Source organism: Tiliqua scincoides, chromosome 4 (genome assembly GCF_035046505.1).
Source record: "Tiliqua scincoides isolate rTilSci1 chromosome 4, rTilSci1.hap2, whole genome shotgun sequence".
NCBI lineage: Eukaryota > Metazoa > Chordata > Lepidosauria > Squamata > Scincidae > Tiliqua > Tiliqua scincoides.
Window position 1 is genome coordinate 135823958 of NC_089824.1, and position 16128 is coordinate 135840085.

Here is a 16128-nt window from a genome sequence, read left to right on the forward strand (position 1 = left end):
TTTGGAGGAAAATAGCTGAGGAGATCTGTGGGTTTGGGACCTGCAGATAAAATCACAGATCCCGAGTTGGCGGATAAAGAGGCCTCGTCTGTATGTCCAAAATCTCTTGCATATTAACTGAACTCTTTCCTCCTTCCGTTGTCTGCTCCATTGTAGTTCACTTGATTTTTCCCATTGTTACAGTTCATGTCCAAGTTTGTGGTAGGAAATTGGAATGTTTTTAAAGCAATTGAAGGTCATCTGGGTGGTTTTAAGGCTATGTTAGATTTTATGTGAATATGGCAGTATGTAGATAGTAGTGACATAGGCTATTGGGAGAGGTTTGCTATTTCTACATCAGTATCTTGGAATTTTTCATCCAAAGTACTAAGGGGGTGCTTCACACGAAAACATTTTAACCATGACATTTGACTGATAATGGACAAGGTCCACTCTGAGCTTTGCCAAAAGCTGTGTGTATTGAGTATTCTTATTTTATTCCTGACTATTCTCTGTATTTGCAGCGTGAGGTTTTTTTTGCACTAAGTCCAGTCTAACCTAAATCTGAACATCTCCTTCATTCCACCTTGAGTGATTTGGAACTTGAGCTTTCTAACATGCTCAGCAGTATCTGTTTCTTCTTATCCAGCTTGATAGAGCATGGGTGAATGCTTACTCTTTTGTGTAGGTGCTAATAAGTATTATGCTACTTCTACTTTTGGATTTTATCTAATCTGTCAGTGTGCCTGCAGCTTTAATCTGTCATGTGGTGTTTGAAACTGCAAGCCAACCTTCTCCAGGATTTTTTCCGAATCTGCTAATACCCCTATTTTGGTTCTATTATACCAGTGGTTCCCAAACTATTTTGAGTGGTGGCTCCCTTGATCTACTGGGCTGTTGGCTGTGGCTCCCCATTAGGACTACAATCCTATACATTGTATAGGATAGTGCGTTTTTTGCAAGGATTCCTTGGCTGGTTTCCTCAGCTCCCTGGGAAGCCATGGCTCCCAGTTTGGGAGCCTCTGTTTTATAGTGTTAATGCCCATACAGAAGTGCTATTAATATTAGTTGAAAGAGCATAATATTCATTGAAATGTAGAGTTTGAAAGGACTTCCTAGATTGATTCCACAACTACTATGTCCCTGATAGATGTCTATCCAGACTTTGCTTAAAAACTTCCAGTGATGGATAGTCTACCACCTTCTGAGACAGACTATTCCATTGCTTAACAGTTTTGACCATTTTTATCTTTTGAAGATCCAAATGGTGGTATTATAATACCAGTCTGATATCAGTACTACAGAGTAATGTCTCTAGTCTTTATAGAGACTAGAGATATAGTCTAGGATATAGACTATCCTAGTCTAGTCTGTTGTCTAGGATATAGGACTGGGTCCAGAGGAGCCCTTCCATGTATGAAAGGCTCACATTTGACCAGAACATGAAAACAGTGAATTGGGGTCCAAGGTGGCATTTTGTTTGTGCAAGAGGAAGCATGAGAACTGCTGTAGATTCTACATGTTCAAACACTGCATTGTTCTCTAGGAAGCATGAGAACTGCTGTAGATTCTACATGTTCAAACACTGCATTGTTCTCTAGGACAATGGTTCCCAACCTGTGGTCTGCAAGACCGTGAAAAGTAGTCCGTGAGGTCTCGGGGGGGATCACCTTTTATCACTTTTAGTGTCTTGCCAAGCAAGCGGTCTCCTACGAACCACCAAAGAGGGCAGAGAACAGACTGCCCACAGCCACTGAAGTGTCAGCTGTGGGTGGCCCATTCTTCATCCCTTTTGTTGGTCCATGGGGGAGTGCTTGGGAGACAGGCCACCAGAGATGGTGGAGACCAGACCATTTGGTTCACAATAATTCCAATTTTTGCCTTAGTGGTCTTTGAGCTCCTAAAGGTTGGGAACCACTGCTCTAGCACTTGTGTAAGCATTTGCTGAACACCAGTAGCTCTATTCCTTATGCTTATGGTTGCTTGGATCCAACCCGTTGTACTTGCTAATTAAATCTGACAAACCATTAACTATATCTTTGCTCGTAGGCACTGGCATACCATTTAATTTGGTTATGTGGTTAAATGAGGTAGCATTTGAAAGAGGATACCATTATAATTTTAGCCATAGTACAAGGAAAGGTTGCCATTATGAAACCAGTATTCAATGAATATTAACCTGCTTGTAATAAATACAATTAATAATGTACATAAAAGAATAAAATTAAGTGCATTTTGTTTCAAATAATTCTTAATGAACAGAAAATGGGCAACATATATGACAGGAAGGTTGAATCTAATCTGAATTACTGAGTGACCTAAGTTTGCTCAGAGGGGATTACAGAATAATTATGTTAATATGCAATTATCACCTCATTTCTTCTGTAGTAACCTCAAGATGTAGTGTACTAAGGGTGTTGTAGCAAGTGCTGATAGTTTGCAAAAATACTGATGTTTGAGATTTCTGAGACAATAAGACTAGCCTGAGGCACTTAAGTGATGATCTGTCATCTTGAAGATGGATCTGACCTTTGTGCTTCATTTCTTAAAGCTTATATGGCTATAGGCAGCTATGGTTGCGGAACTCATTATAATTTTTTCTAGATAACGAAATGCTTATGCAAAAAATCCAAGAAAAGGCTAAGGATATATTTTAGAGGAACTTGTTTTGGTTTACAAAAAGGAGGAACTAGGAAAAACAACTGTTAGTTCAAGCACAGCATCATAGACTACTCTTATACTGATAGAACTCTGAAGTAATTTTAATAGCTAGCCCCAAGTAATACTTGATTCAAGCATATATTTACAATTTGAAGAAAAGATTCCACATTTTGATACAGTGCATATCCAGTATTATAGTTACTCTTGAATTTTATTACCATTGATGCCTGTAGAACTAAATAGTCTGGTTTAAATGAGTCTTGTTTCATAGTGTGCACTTAATTTGAAAGTATTTTTCTCAAATATTGAGCAAATGTCTCCTTGCACTTGTATATACAGGCTTAGCATAAGAAGTTGTCATATGGAATTTTAGCTGATTTTGTGAATTTGAAATAGATTAATAACCTCAGATGAAAAAGCTTAGTAAGAAAAAATAAAATCACATCAGGCCCTGCACACTGAAAAATGAACATATTGAATCTCTGTAATTGTGAGGTGGTGTAATTGTGAGTAATTACTATTACTGTAATATTAGTAATAGTAAGTCACATTGAAAGTGGAACTTACGTAAACATGCATAGAACTGAGTTGCACTTTATTTACTGACTTTTGTAAGATACCTTTTAAATATATTGAATATTAAACTTTTGACTCAAACCCATTGCGGGGGAAAAAATCCAGTTTTTCCTCAAAACAGTTATTTGTTTCAAAGTGGTTTTTATTCTACACTGCATATAAGAGAAATACCCCAAAGTTTCTAACAGTAAGCAGATCAACACTACAATAGTAAATTTAAGCTTTAGGTATGTGCACATACACAAACAATTCTAAAACATCAGTAATGAGCGTTTTTTTTTGATAACAGTAGAATAGCATTAAAGTGCACGACTGAAAAAGTCTGCTGAAGAAAATGTGCATTTACTGCCTACTAGAAAGTGAGCAGTACCTTCTGATGGTGGGTTTCACTTGGGATTGTAATATTGTACAGACCCTGCCATTAGATGAATATTATTACATCAGTGTCCCATAAATCGGTTTAGTGCTTTAACTTATAATGAAGACTGTAGGAAATGTTCTTGGGCAAGGCAGGTAACTTTTCCTTGAAGCATGCCTGCATTACACAATAAAGTCCTTCATTTCGACTTCATATCCAGCCTTGATTCCATAGTCTTCGTATCCAGCCTTGAGTCTGTAGGCCTTAGCCCAAGGAGATGGCAGCAGTTGAACCTTCTGACCCATGCAGATTGTTGAGATTTCATGTTCTTCATGAATGTATCTGATATCTGAAATAAATGACTTGTTGCTGGGGGGATGGAATCATGGGGAAATCTGAACGTCTAGCTGCCCTTTTCTGATTGCTTGATCTGCGTAAACACTATCTACAAGTAGTTATATTTAAAATTCTAAGTAAGTTGAATAGACCTCATTACATGGAGACAAAATTGCATATAGTATAGATAGGTTTTATAGAATTTTCTAAAAGCAATCTACTCTTTAGTAGATTATAAATTAAAATAAAAAGTATACAGAAGCAACACAGATTGGTATCCATGAAACTTGTGGAAGGTTTTCTTGAAGTCATTCTGATAATGAGAATTGCAATCTTCAAGCAAACATGATATTCTTAGTTTTCCACCCTGCTGTTCAGGGGGTACCAACAAAGTTGCTTTAAATGGGAAACGTCTGTTCTTTCTCTGAACCCCTAACACCAGAACAGATGGGTGGAACATGGAGCATGAAAGGTTTTACCTCAGAGGTGGCAACAGTGAAGCCACTCATTAACACTGAATTTACCACTTCGTTAGCAACATTGCTTCCTGTTGAGAAAAGCTAATATAGACTCTCAAATTGACTGAGCATACATTTGTCTACTTCTGTGAGTTAATAAGATGGAGAAAATAAAAATCTACCTTCTGTATAACATCCTCAGATCTGTAGCTTCATTTTGGTCCTTATGTCTTCAAAGGTAGTAAATGCAATGAGGTATCTTGGACTTTGCATTTCATTTCAGTAATATTTTGCACTTCTCCTTAATAGGATGGAATGGCCTGTTGTTAACCTCTGTGTATGTGACATTATGGTTCCTATTGGGTGCTGCATTGTCACCATTTTAGGGTGACAATACTGGATATGATTTATAGGTGGTCTTTTTATTCCTTTTGTTAATATTAAAATGCAATGGATATAAAAAGTTGAAACCTTAAAACTTCTGGATTTGTCTCATTTAAAAGGTTTCATTAAGAACTGGACAGAAATCAGCTTCAACAAGATATTGTAGGCTTAAATGTTTTACTTGGTTTACAGCCTTTCATCATTATGGAAATATTGAATTGGATCTTAACCAGTACTTTCACGAAGTTCCAGTGGAAGGGTGTGATCTGTACTGATTCTTATAGTTTTTCCACAACCAGCTATGCTCCCTGAAGGTTTGGGGGACCTCCTGGAGCAGATTGGGGGGATTACATAAGAACAGCCCCACTGGATCAGGCCATAGGTCCATCTAGTCCAGCTTCCTGTATCTCACAGCAGGCCTCCAAATGCCCCAGGGAGCACACCAGGGTTGATCAGAGGCTAGCAGAAGGAAGGGAGATTGATGAAAAATTGCCTCCCCCCGTTATGAACTTCTTCCAACTGTGGAAGTAGTAGTTGAAATCCAACTTATTTACTGTTCGGTTTTTGCCCATTATATTTTCGTCAAGCTGAAATTCGTGAAAGAATGTCTGGTACTGAGCCAGTTGTTTTGAACAAATACTGTGTGCTTCTGTAATTAAAAAAAAGTTTTTGCCAACTACAAATGGATTTGTTTGTCCCATAACTAAAACTTCTTAGTTTGCATTTAAAATACACTTTTGAATTTCAGTGAAGTTTTAGTGATTAACTTCTTTTCTCATAACTAACTTAATTTAGGATACAACTCATTACTTACATAGGCTTAGTACCTAAAACACTTTTGTGAGAATGGAGCACATTCCCAGTCCTAGCCCAACAAACTGACGACTACATCATGTTGGCTCTCCCGTACTTGTCTGTAGTAACGGCTATAGCAGGGACTGCCACAAGGTCACTCTGGAGTTATTGGTAGCTACTGTGGTATAAAATTGCTTCTAAACCTTCTTTTTCCCATCTGGCTCAGCAGTTTGAAACTGTTTATGTGTTGTGCTGGGTCCTTGTTTTCAGGATCAAATCCTAGTCCAGTCTTGTTTGGCATATGGCAGAATATTAGACTGCACTTCTGAGTCATTGGGTATGTTTGTGTATAAAACAGACCCTCATAGTGTGAAAGTGTACAATTTACAACTTGTTCCCCCTCTCCAAGCTTTAATGCTGATAATAATTTTGTGATACACTTTGCCTCCCCAAGCTATCATTTTCTGCTGGTAGCTCCCAAAGCGGTCTCCCCTCCATAAAAAAGCTCATGGAAACCTTAATTTTGGCTAGTCTGGCTTAAAGTAATACAATTTTGTATGGGGAAAAAAGTCTGGACCATTGATTTTTGTTGTGGAAACCTAGGTCCAGTTTAGACACATCCTCTCCCATGTACTGTGTTCCTGAAAAATCTGCTGTGGCATCCCATGCAGCTGCTTTGACATCTATAATATTCATACCTCATGCATGAGCTTGTGCTAGTGCAACTCCTGCTGGCAAATGGATAATTTTTAGGTGCTGTGTGTGTTCTAGACCAGGAGTGTCCAAAGTTTTTGACAGGAGGGCCACATCATCTGTCTGACACTGTGTCGGGGGCCGGGGAGAAAAAGAATTAATTTACATTTAAAATTTGAATACATTTACATAAGTATACATAAATGAATATATTAAAGTTGAACTTATATGAATGAATGAAGGTCCTGCAATAGCTCAAGGCCTATAAAAGGCCTAAAAAGGTAAGGCCGGCCTTTCCTTTGCTGCCGCTGCTGCATCACAGACGTGAAACAACAAGCAGTGGAGGGAGTCCTCATCCCACAGCTCACGTGAGAGGTCAAACAGTTGTCCTCATGCTGAGAATAGTTGTGTGGGGCCAGTGCAGGCTCCAACAAATCTCCGGAGGGCGAGAGGCTCATTGGAGACTGGGGGCTCCCTGAGGGCCACATTGAGAGGCCTCAAGGGCCGCATGTGGCCCCAGGGCCAGGGTTTGGGCACCCCTGTTCTAGACTGTACATGCAAATCATAGAAATTATTTTAGAAATTTCATATTTATATAGAAGTAGGCTTCATTAGACCAAGGGAGAATAAAATGCAAGTTTGTTGAATTCAGTTTTTTGGTGTGTTATAATCCCCCCCCCTTTTTTGATAATGTGTTCAAAATTTTACTTAGCTTAGGGATAACTAACTAGGGTTCAAATCCTAACCAACTTTCCAGCGCTGGGATAGCCAATGGGATGTGTGCTGCATCCTGTAGGTGGGTGGCAGTCATGGAGGTCTCCTCAAGGTATGGGAGTGTTTGTTCCTTACCTTGGAGTTGCATTGCCCTTATGTTGTTGATGCAAAGTGGGTTAGCATTGCACCCTAGGTCTATAGCAATTGAGGCTAAATTTTGGAATTGGCATAATTTTTGTTGCAGTTGCCTTTTTTGAAATATATATTTTTATTATAAAGCAGTAAGTGCTCTTCCCAGCTATAAACATGCTGTTAACCACACAGCATTTAAACCTGAAGTAATTAAATATTAATCTAAAAACTGTTTCTCTATTTTGTAGATAGAAATTCTAATAAGGATCTCTTTGTTTTTGTTTTAGCATAAATGTGTTCAATGGGTAGAGCAGACCAGCAGTATGGATGATACAAAAACAAATACTGAGAGTATTGGTGCTAAAGAAGGACCTCTAGATGACAGCAATTTCATCTCTGAAAAAAAGAGTGACATTCCCAAATCACAAGAGAGTGAAACGTCATTTCAGAAGAATACGTTAACTCTGCCTGAAGAGCTATTAAGGGACAAGTCTGAAAAAGCCTTAAGTGGAGGCCAGACGTCTCTCTTTATACACACTGGTGCTTCTACTGTTTCTAGTGAAAACTTTCTCCTGCCTACCGGAATTGCTGTTAATGGACCTATTTCACACTCCGCTTTAACGAAGACTTCCAGTATGAATAAAGGCAGCATTTCACTAACCACTGCACAGACTTTGGGCCATCAAGCCGATTCTTGTTCAACTATGACAGTGGTACCTGATCCCCAGCTTTCCACAAAGACTTCAACCCAAAATTCAAATCAACACAAAGTTTTGTTTTTGTTACCTGAAGCAGCTCATGCTAAGAACCTTTCACATTCCATAAAAAATCTACCTCCCTCTGCTTCAGTTGCTTGTGATGTACACCCCTCAATAGGAAAAAGCGTAAAATCAGACAGCACTTTAGTAAGCCAAGTAGATGTGTGTGAGGATAGCAAAAGTTCTTCAGAAAAAAATGATAGTAACAAATCATTAACTGGCACTTCCTCAGGCACGGGTGATTTCAGAACAGAAAGTGATACAAACTGGGATCCACAGAAGGAGTTCATAGAATTTCTAATGACAAATGAAGAGACTGTAGATAAGTCATCAGTCCCACCTAAAGTGGGCGTACAGAAAAGGAGAAAAAGAAAAATGGATGTTAGCAAAATAACACGTTATACAGAGGACTGTTTTAATGAAACAAGTTATATCCCAGACAACGCAGAATCGTTAGATGTTGAGTTTTTGGAGCAGAGTGAAAACCTGCGAGTAGTAGAACCACAGAAATATTCATTAGCGAAAGTCAAACCGGAATCAACTGATGAGGAGTTTGAAGTAGTGGACACCATCCAACAGTTGATTTATAATCCAAATAATAAATGTGCAGGTGATGCTTCTCCTGTTCACACTAGCACTTTTCTTTCTAGTACTCTATTAAACAAATGTGAACAAGATGATTTAGAATCACAGTCTAATTTTAGTACTGATGAGCCATCTTTTTATCCCTGTACAAAGTGCAATGTGAATTTTAGGGAAAAAAAGCATCTGCACAGGCACATGATGTATCACTTGGATGGCAATAGTCACTTTCGTCATTTAAATGTTCCAAGGCCTTATGCATGTAGGGAATGTGGTCGGACCTTTCGAGACCGCAATTCCCTTCTTAAACATATGATTATTCACCAGGAAAGGAGACAGAAGCTGATGGAAGAAATTCGTGAATTGAAAGAACTTCAGGATGAGGGTAGAAGTGCACGGTTGCAGTGTCCGCAATGTGTGTTTGGTACAAATTGTCCCAAAACCTTTGTGCAGCATGCCAAAACACATGAGAAAGATAAAAGGTACTATTGCTGTGAAGAATGTAACTTCATGGCAGTGACAGAGAATGAACTTGAATGTCATCGAGGGATTGCTCATGGGGCAGTGGTGAAATGTTCAATGATCACTACAGATATATCCCAGAGAAAAGTGCAGAAAAAGGCGTTAGTGAAGGATTCCTATATGGAATCGTCGAAAAAGTCAGCTGACTATATGTGCAAATTATGTCCATTTGCTACATCAGCCAGAAGCATTTTAAAAAAACACATGGAATACTTGCATCCAGCATCATGCATAGATCCTTTTGATAGCAGATTTAGACTAGAAAAAAGGAAAAGTCTCACAGAAGAACCTTTAGATTTTGGGACTAAACATTTGCTTAAACAATCATCTACCTTTCCAAAGAACTCTGTTTTAAAACAAGATATTAAAAGACCATATGGCTCTGCATTCCAGTCAAGTAACTTTGCAAAACTTCACAAGAGACCCTCCAGGATACAGAAGGCTCGGAAAAGCGTTGCACAGTCAGCTGTAAGTGTGTACAATCAAAGCTCTAGAGACCAGCCTATTTTGAATAGGAATAGCACTGGTCAGAAGTCTAAATATTTACATCTTGCAGGAAAGCAAAGGGCTAATATCAGAGCTAGCAGTAATTATTTATATAGGTACAAACATGAAAAACATAGGATTAAAAAATTTAGCAGCCCTTATCTTTTACACTTAAAAAGGGAAGCTACAAGATCTGTCAGGTCCGTACCTTTATTGTCTACAAGTAATTCTCATAATAGATTTATTGTGGATTCTCTTAACTATGATGCAGAAAACCCAAGAGATAAGCATGTAACTGTAAAAAGATTGGGTAAAAGACCCCAAAGGGAAGGCTCTGTAACAAGAGATGATTTGGACAGTTATCCAGACTTTCTACATAAAATGACTGTTGTTGTTTTGCAGAAACTTGCTGGAAAAAAAGACAGCTATGAAACGGAGGATGAAAGTTCTTGGGATAATGTTGAACTGTGTGATTACACTACACGCTCTGTGGAGGATGGCTCTTACAGTGATATTAATCAGGAGCATGTAAACCTGTTCCCTTTATTTAAAGGTAAAATGGAAGAAGAAGTTGGCGGTAAATCTTCTCTTAGATATGAGCAAAATGATGGATTTTATTTTGAGTATTATGAAGATGGCGAAGGTAGCAATTACTTGCATGATCTTCAAGATGCTCATAATTTAGAAAGCATAGGCACCACATTGCCAAAGCATAACTCAGTTTTTCATTGGACTGATTTATCACTTGAGAAAAAAACCTGTCCATATTGTCCAGCAACTTTTGAAACTGGTGTTGGATTGTCTAATCATGTCCGTGGGCATCTTCACAGAGCTGGGTTAAGCTATGAAGCCCGTCATGTTGTTTCACCTGAACAGATAGCAACCAGTGACAAAATGCAGCATTTCAAAAGAACTGTGACCGGAACTCCTGTTAAACGAGTTAGAAAAGGTAAGATCTTTTTCTGATATTCTGTGAAGGGGAAATAGAATGTGTTGAGTATAAATCTGGTTTTGTAACATCCTGTTTCTTTTTCATAGCTTTTATTTGCAGCCTGGTTGAAACTTCAACTATATATGTGAAAGATAGCCGAGTCCCTAGTGGCTGACAAATTGATAAATCAATCATTTTTTCTTTTTAGCTATTGAGAAGTCAGAAAGTTCTTCAGAGCACACATGCCAGCTCTGTGGAGGTTGGTTTGACACTAAAATTGGATTATCGAATCATGTTCGAGGACATCTTAAAAGACTTGGTAAAACCAAGTGGGACGCACACAAATCTCCGATCTGCGTTCTAAATGAGATGATGCAAAATGAAGAAAAATATGAAAAGATCTTGAAGGCATTGAACAGTCGGCGTGTTATTCCCAGACCATTTGTTGCTCAGAAACTTTCATCAAACGATGACTTTTTATCTCAAAATGTTATACCTCTTGAGGCATACCGCAATGGCCTAAAAACTGAAGATATATCAGTGTCTGTATCAGAGGAAGAAGGTCTCAGATTCCTCAATGAATGTGATGAAGCAAAATCAGTACTACATGATGAAAAAAAACAGTCACTTACACTGATAGAACTCTTGAAAAATAAAAGGTTAGGAGAAGAGAGAAATCGTGATCTCTCTCCACAAAAGATCCATAATCAAACTGCAAGAAAGAGATTTGTTCAGAAATGTGTTCTTCCGTTAGATGAAGACAGTCCTCTGATATATCAGCCGCAAAAAATGGACTTGACTATGCAGTCAGGTAAGAGGTTTGTTTATAGCTGACTCAGCTATTATTTTAGTGACTCCAAAATACATTGCCATATAGAATTTTTAAAACAATATTCTGGAAGATAATTCTTCTCATTAAAGTCTTTTTCTTGCAAAGTTATAGCAAGAGAAATAAGAATGAGATAAATGTTTTATATAAAATTTCTTCAGTTTTATGAGATCTAAATAAAAGTAGCTCTGTTGTGATCGAGAATGCATGTAAGTATCAAACATGATAAAATAGTACTTAGGTAGCTGTCACATCCTGGGAAACCCCTTGAGTTTTCATAGACTATAAGTGGTGATGATGTGTAATCTCGTACTGTTCTGATTATTTCTAATATGTGATAAGACCATAAATGTTTTCCTAAATTAATGCATGCTTCATTGGTTCAGTTGATATTTGGACTGCTCTTCTTCTAGGTTTTATCTGTTCTGCAAGAGTAACAGTGGTAGCCATAGTTCTGTTTGACACAGTTGTTGTCAGGGTTCTGATACAAATCCCTGAAGTTTATGAACTGAATTTTCTTTTATATGGACAATCCTGTACATTTAGACTATTTTCTTCACAATCCATGGCATAGTTTTAGAACTCTTGTAAATGTTTTTTTCTGTCTTGGCTCTCAAGGCTCAGGGAAACTCTGCTGGAATCCTTTGACAACACCTCTGCACAAACGTTGTTGCAGCTGTCATTTCTTGTAGTTGGAGATAAACATATATATAATTTCTTCTAAGATTAACCAGCATGATCTTGTGTTATACTGTTATCATTTTCCTGGTTCTTTCAGTACTGCAGTATGGTATAGTAGTTGGGCTACTGATTAATTCTTCTCCATTGGGAAACAAGTTACGTGATCAGCAAGCACACGTTGTGAGTCTGTTGCTGTTCTGTATGATTTTTAGACTGTAGGTGAGAGATCAAATGTTCATACTTTAAAACTTCCTGCATGTATACAGCTTGGGGATTTGTTATGGGAGAGCACTCAAATGTTCTGTTCTCTACCTGTAGTCTAAAGTTGTATAGTATGGCAACAGGAACACTTTGAGAATCTGCTGGCTATGTTCCAGCTCTTATTTTTGACTCTTTAAAGAGGTTTTACGACTTAGGTGACTGTGAGGAACTGAAAAGATTAGTTAAGTGGTATTTATTCAGTGTATTTATCTACAACTTTTAATCAAAGAATTCTCAACGTGGTTTACAAAAGAAAGGAATGAGATGAGTTATACAACTACATATGGTACATTTTTAATATTTTTGTAGCTTCCTCTGCAGTAGAATATTTTCCAGTAAAGCTTGTCATTTGAGTCAGGTGTCACATAAATTAAGAAAATAATGAACATGGAAGATTTTCTTTGCATTAGTGCTGCTTAATGGTAGGTGGCATGTTTTCTAGGCTTCCCTCAAATAAAAAGCCACTTGCATAATATTGTTATAAATAGGACCCCTAAACTAATTTTGATCAACATACAATTTGGCAATTAATGTGCACTGTTAATTTTCTAAAATTTATATATCTTAAGCTTGTTTTCAATTAGTATTGCATTTTCTTCAAATATGTGCAGTTTTAGTGTTAGTGTCTAGTTGTTGTATTGCAATAGATTTCTAAAAATACTTTATTTCTCAATTAACCTATAGATTTCTTTCCTCTTAATAGACAGGCTATCAAATAATTTAGAAGCCCTGTTCTAATATAAAAACGCATGAAGAAGTTGCAGACTGTGTTTAAGTCAATATTTTCCTAGAAATGCAATGAAAACTTTTTATGTTGTATAGAAGTAGAGAAGAAGCTATTTGTAGTGATTTCTTTGTTTAGTGGAGTTTGGTATTGTGGCACTGTGTGTTTTTTCCGGTGATAACTAAGATGTTTGTTGATCATTTATTTAGCACAAAGATTTTAGCAAAAACTACAAATCATTAACTTTCATTATTGATTGCGCATTCAAAGTAATGAAGATAAAATGCACTGAATAAAATGTTTTGTCTAACAGCTGTGCAATGGTGTGTTTTACCACCTTTTTCTCCCAGCCTTCATCAGCAACCTAATTTAGTATTGAGCCTTTTACAGTCTTGTGGGTAAAACACTTTAATTACCACTTTGTCAACTAGACTTTCTAATTCTCTTTATTGGGAACATTGCAAGCTTAGAAACTTCTTAACAGAACTGTGCTATTCAAATTGCAGATTGTATTTTGGGGTTAGGAAATAATGTGAAGATCAGCAGGAAAGTGATAATAGGTGTTAAATTCAGAGAAGCTTTGGGATTCAGATCACGCCTTCCATTTTTCTAACAGTCGCATGTTTTGTGCTAAATGCCACATATGAAAGTAAAAGCCATGAGCTTGGATCCTTCTAGTATATGAAACATACTTGAAAGCAATTTTGAATACCAAATTTTTCAAAACGCTTTGAGAGTTTCATTTTTAGAGAGAACTGGATTATAGTTTTCTTTTGAATGATAGGTATGCCTGTGAAGCTTAGAACGTGTGTGCATTGCAATACGGCGTTTACAAGTGCTGTTAGCCTGTCCAACCACTTGCGCGCTTATGCACGAAAGAAGAGTGCTGGACTTTTGACTGGGACAGGTATGTTTGTTACAGATATAAAATCAAGTCTGTCTGTTTACGTTTTTTCTCATCAGACTTGACAAATTCATATGCTAATTCAGTTGACATTTGACAGAAATTGAATTTGAGAAACAAAACTTTAGCAACGTGTAACCTTATGTTGCTATTGTCCATTTTTTCATGCCTGATTTTTTTATTCTCATTGATTTTTTTTGATCCAGCATTATTTCATGTATGTAAACAGTTGAGAGCTAAATGCTTTTTGTTTTCTGATTAAACGGCAAAAGCAGCTACTTTTTTTATAAGAGTTTTCTCAGCTTAGCCTCTTTTTACCTATCAGTTATTACAACCCATTCTTTGGGTGAATTAGAACCAAATTAGGCTCAGTGTAGGCAACTCTATGTGGTTTTTATAGTTTTTAGCACATTGTTTAATTCAAGTCCCATTACTTTTCTCCCATATGTATTATTATGTTGATCTTCTACAAAATTAAATTATATGGTAACACCAAAGGGCAGCTCTGTTCTTGTGTTTTGTTTGGATATTTTGTACTGTATCTTAGATTTTGCTGGCTCTGGGACCTCATGTAAAGCAATTCACACAATTCCAGTAAAGTCATGGAGGATAAAGACGTTTCTGCGACACTAAGAGTTCATGAAGATTGGGGCTTGGAGGAGTTGGAGCAATCCAATCTGCAATGTATAAAGAAACAACCACAATATAGAATTTCTTCTAATGGCACTTCCTAAAACCACAGCACTCTCATATAGAAAACCAGTGAGAGACTGCTCAGTGAGGTTAAGCTGGCTTAAGTGCAAGCAAGCTATTTAAGTGACTTGTAGAAACTACTGTTAGAAAGCCAAGTCTTTAAAAATAATTAGTAGAGTCCTTAGAGTACCTTATATTGACTCAAAAAGAGCCCCTGCTGGATCAGGTCAAAGGCCCATCTAGTCCAACTTCCTGTATCTCACAGTGGCCCACCAGATGTCTCAGGGAGCACAGAAGACAATAAGATACCTGCATCATGATGCCACTTCCTCACACCTGGCATTCTGAATTAACTCTAGAACAGGGGTTTGCACATATCCATTACAGTTTTTAACCTGTGATAGAATTTTCTGCTAGAAATCTCCTTTTAAAGGTATCTAGGCCAGATGCCATCATCATATCCTGTGGCGAGGAGTTCCACAAATGAATTACACCCCAAGTAAAGAAATATTTTCTTTTTTGTCTAACTCTCCCGACACTCAGTTTTAGTGGATGTTCCCTGGTTCTATTTGCTGTGTAAGGGAAAAGCATATTCTATCCATCCCCTGCATAATTTTGTATGTCTCAATCATGTCCCCTTTCAGGCACCTTTTTTTCTAGAGGATATTTCTTGATGGCATTCCTGTTTTACGAATGGGAAATCTTGGCTGTTAACCTGTTTCCTAGTTTCAGATCTCTGGGATGACGATGATTATATTATCAGCCATCACAAATCTTTGAATCACAAAGATTTTCCTGTTGATTGCAGTGAGAAGTTTGAACAAAGGAGGAGAATCTCTTGTAGAACATGAATATTTTTGTGACAGTAACCATTGCTTGTGATGGTGTTTCATGGGGATAGGATGATGCAGCCTATTTGTTTTGTGAAAGAAATGTGTTTTTCCCCTTTGAAGAGGTGCTCAAAGTTGCTAATGTAGGTGAAATAGCTAAAAGTAGCTATTTGCCCAGTGCACATGCCATTTTTCAGCATTCCTGGTTAAAAGCGAAACCTGGTTCGTGTTAGCAGTTGTTAGTGTCTTGCCAATATAACTGTCTGTCAAGGTCAATAGGGTAATTGGCATGGGAGAGAGTAGGGACTGGGGATAAGTAGTTCCAATGCATGTTCCAGATCCCTTAAGGTATTGGGAGCATTGCATCTGCACAAGCTGTTTGCTGTAGTTTATGAAAAAAGATAAACAAAGCACTTTTAATTGTTGTCAGGTAGTGCTTAGAGCTTCCTGTTACAGGATCTTATACTAGATTTCTCTTATTGGGAGTCATGGTTTGACTTCACATTTGTAGATTGATACTCTTCAAATAAATGGCAATACTTCTAATTTGTGAAAAACTGTTTCAGACTACACGAGGTAGTTCATAATCTCCTGGTAGCTGCTTGGGTTATTTTGCATTAGATTAGCAAGGCTTTCTGAGTCACAGTAGTTAAAAACAGTGAGTAAAATTACAAGATGAACTTTGTCTTCCTCTAAAATAATGTAATATTAATATTTTTCTTTCAGTTTCCAATAGTTCCTCATTTGTAATATGTATATTAATTGGCTGTCCTAAATCAGGCCTTTATGTAGTTCTGCTGGCCAGTTTTTTAGAATTTTGGATTGGCATTTCTGATCCATG

The 16128-nt window shown here is 37.5% G+C and overlaps 1 protein-coding gene across 7 annotated transcripts in view; it reads left to right on the forward strand.

The window, feature by feature from the left end:
- Positions 1 to 16128, forward strand: part of ZNF644 (zinc finger protein 644) — a 62241-nt gene that overhangs the window by 33967 nt on the left and 12146 nt on the right. For 5 of the 7 annotated variants that reach the window (XM_066626261.1, XM_066626265.1, XM_066626263.1 and 2 more), the window contains 3 exons: positions 7374 to 10383; positions 10574 to 11176; positions 13645 to 13767. In XM_066626261.1, coding sequence (XP_066482358.1) covers positions 7410 to 10383; positions 10574 to 11176; positions 13645 to 13767 — 3700 coding nt within the window. In that variant the 5' untranslated portion in view covers positions 7374 to 7409. The remainder of the gene's footprint in view (positions 1 to 7373; positions 10384 to 10573; positions 11177 to 13644; positions 13768 to 16128) is intronic. The other 2 variants (XM_066626267.1, XM_066626266.1) reach the window with 2 other exon arrangements.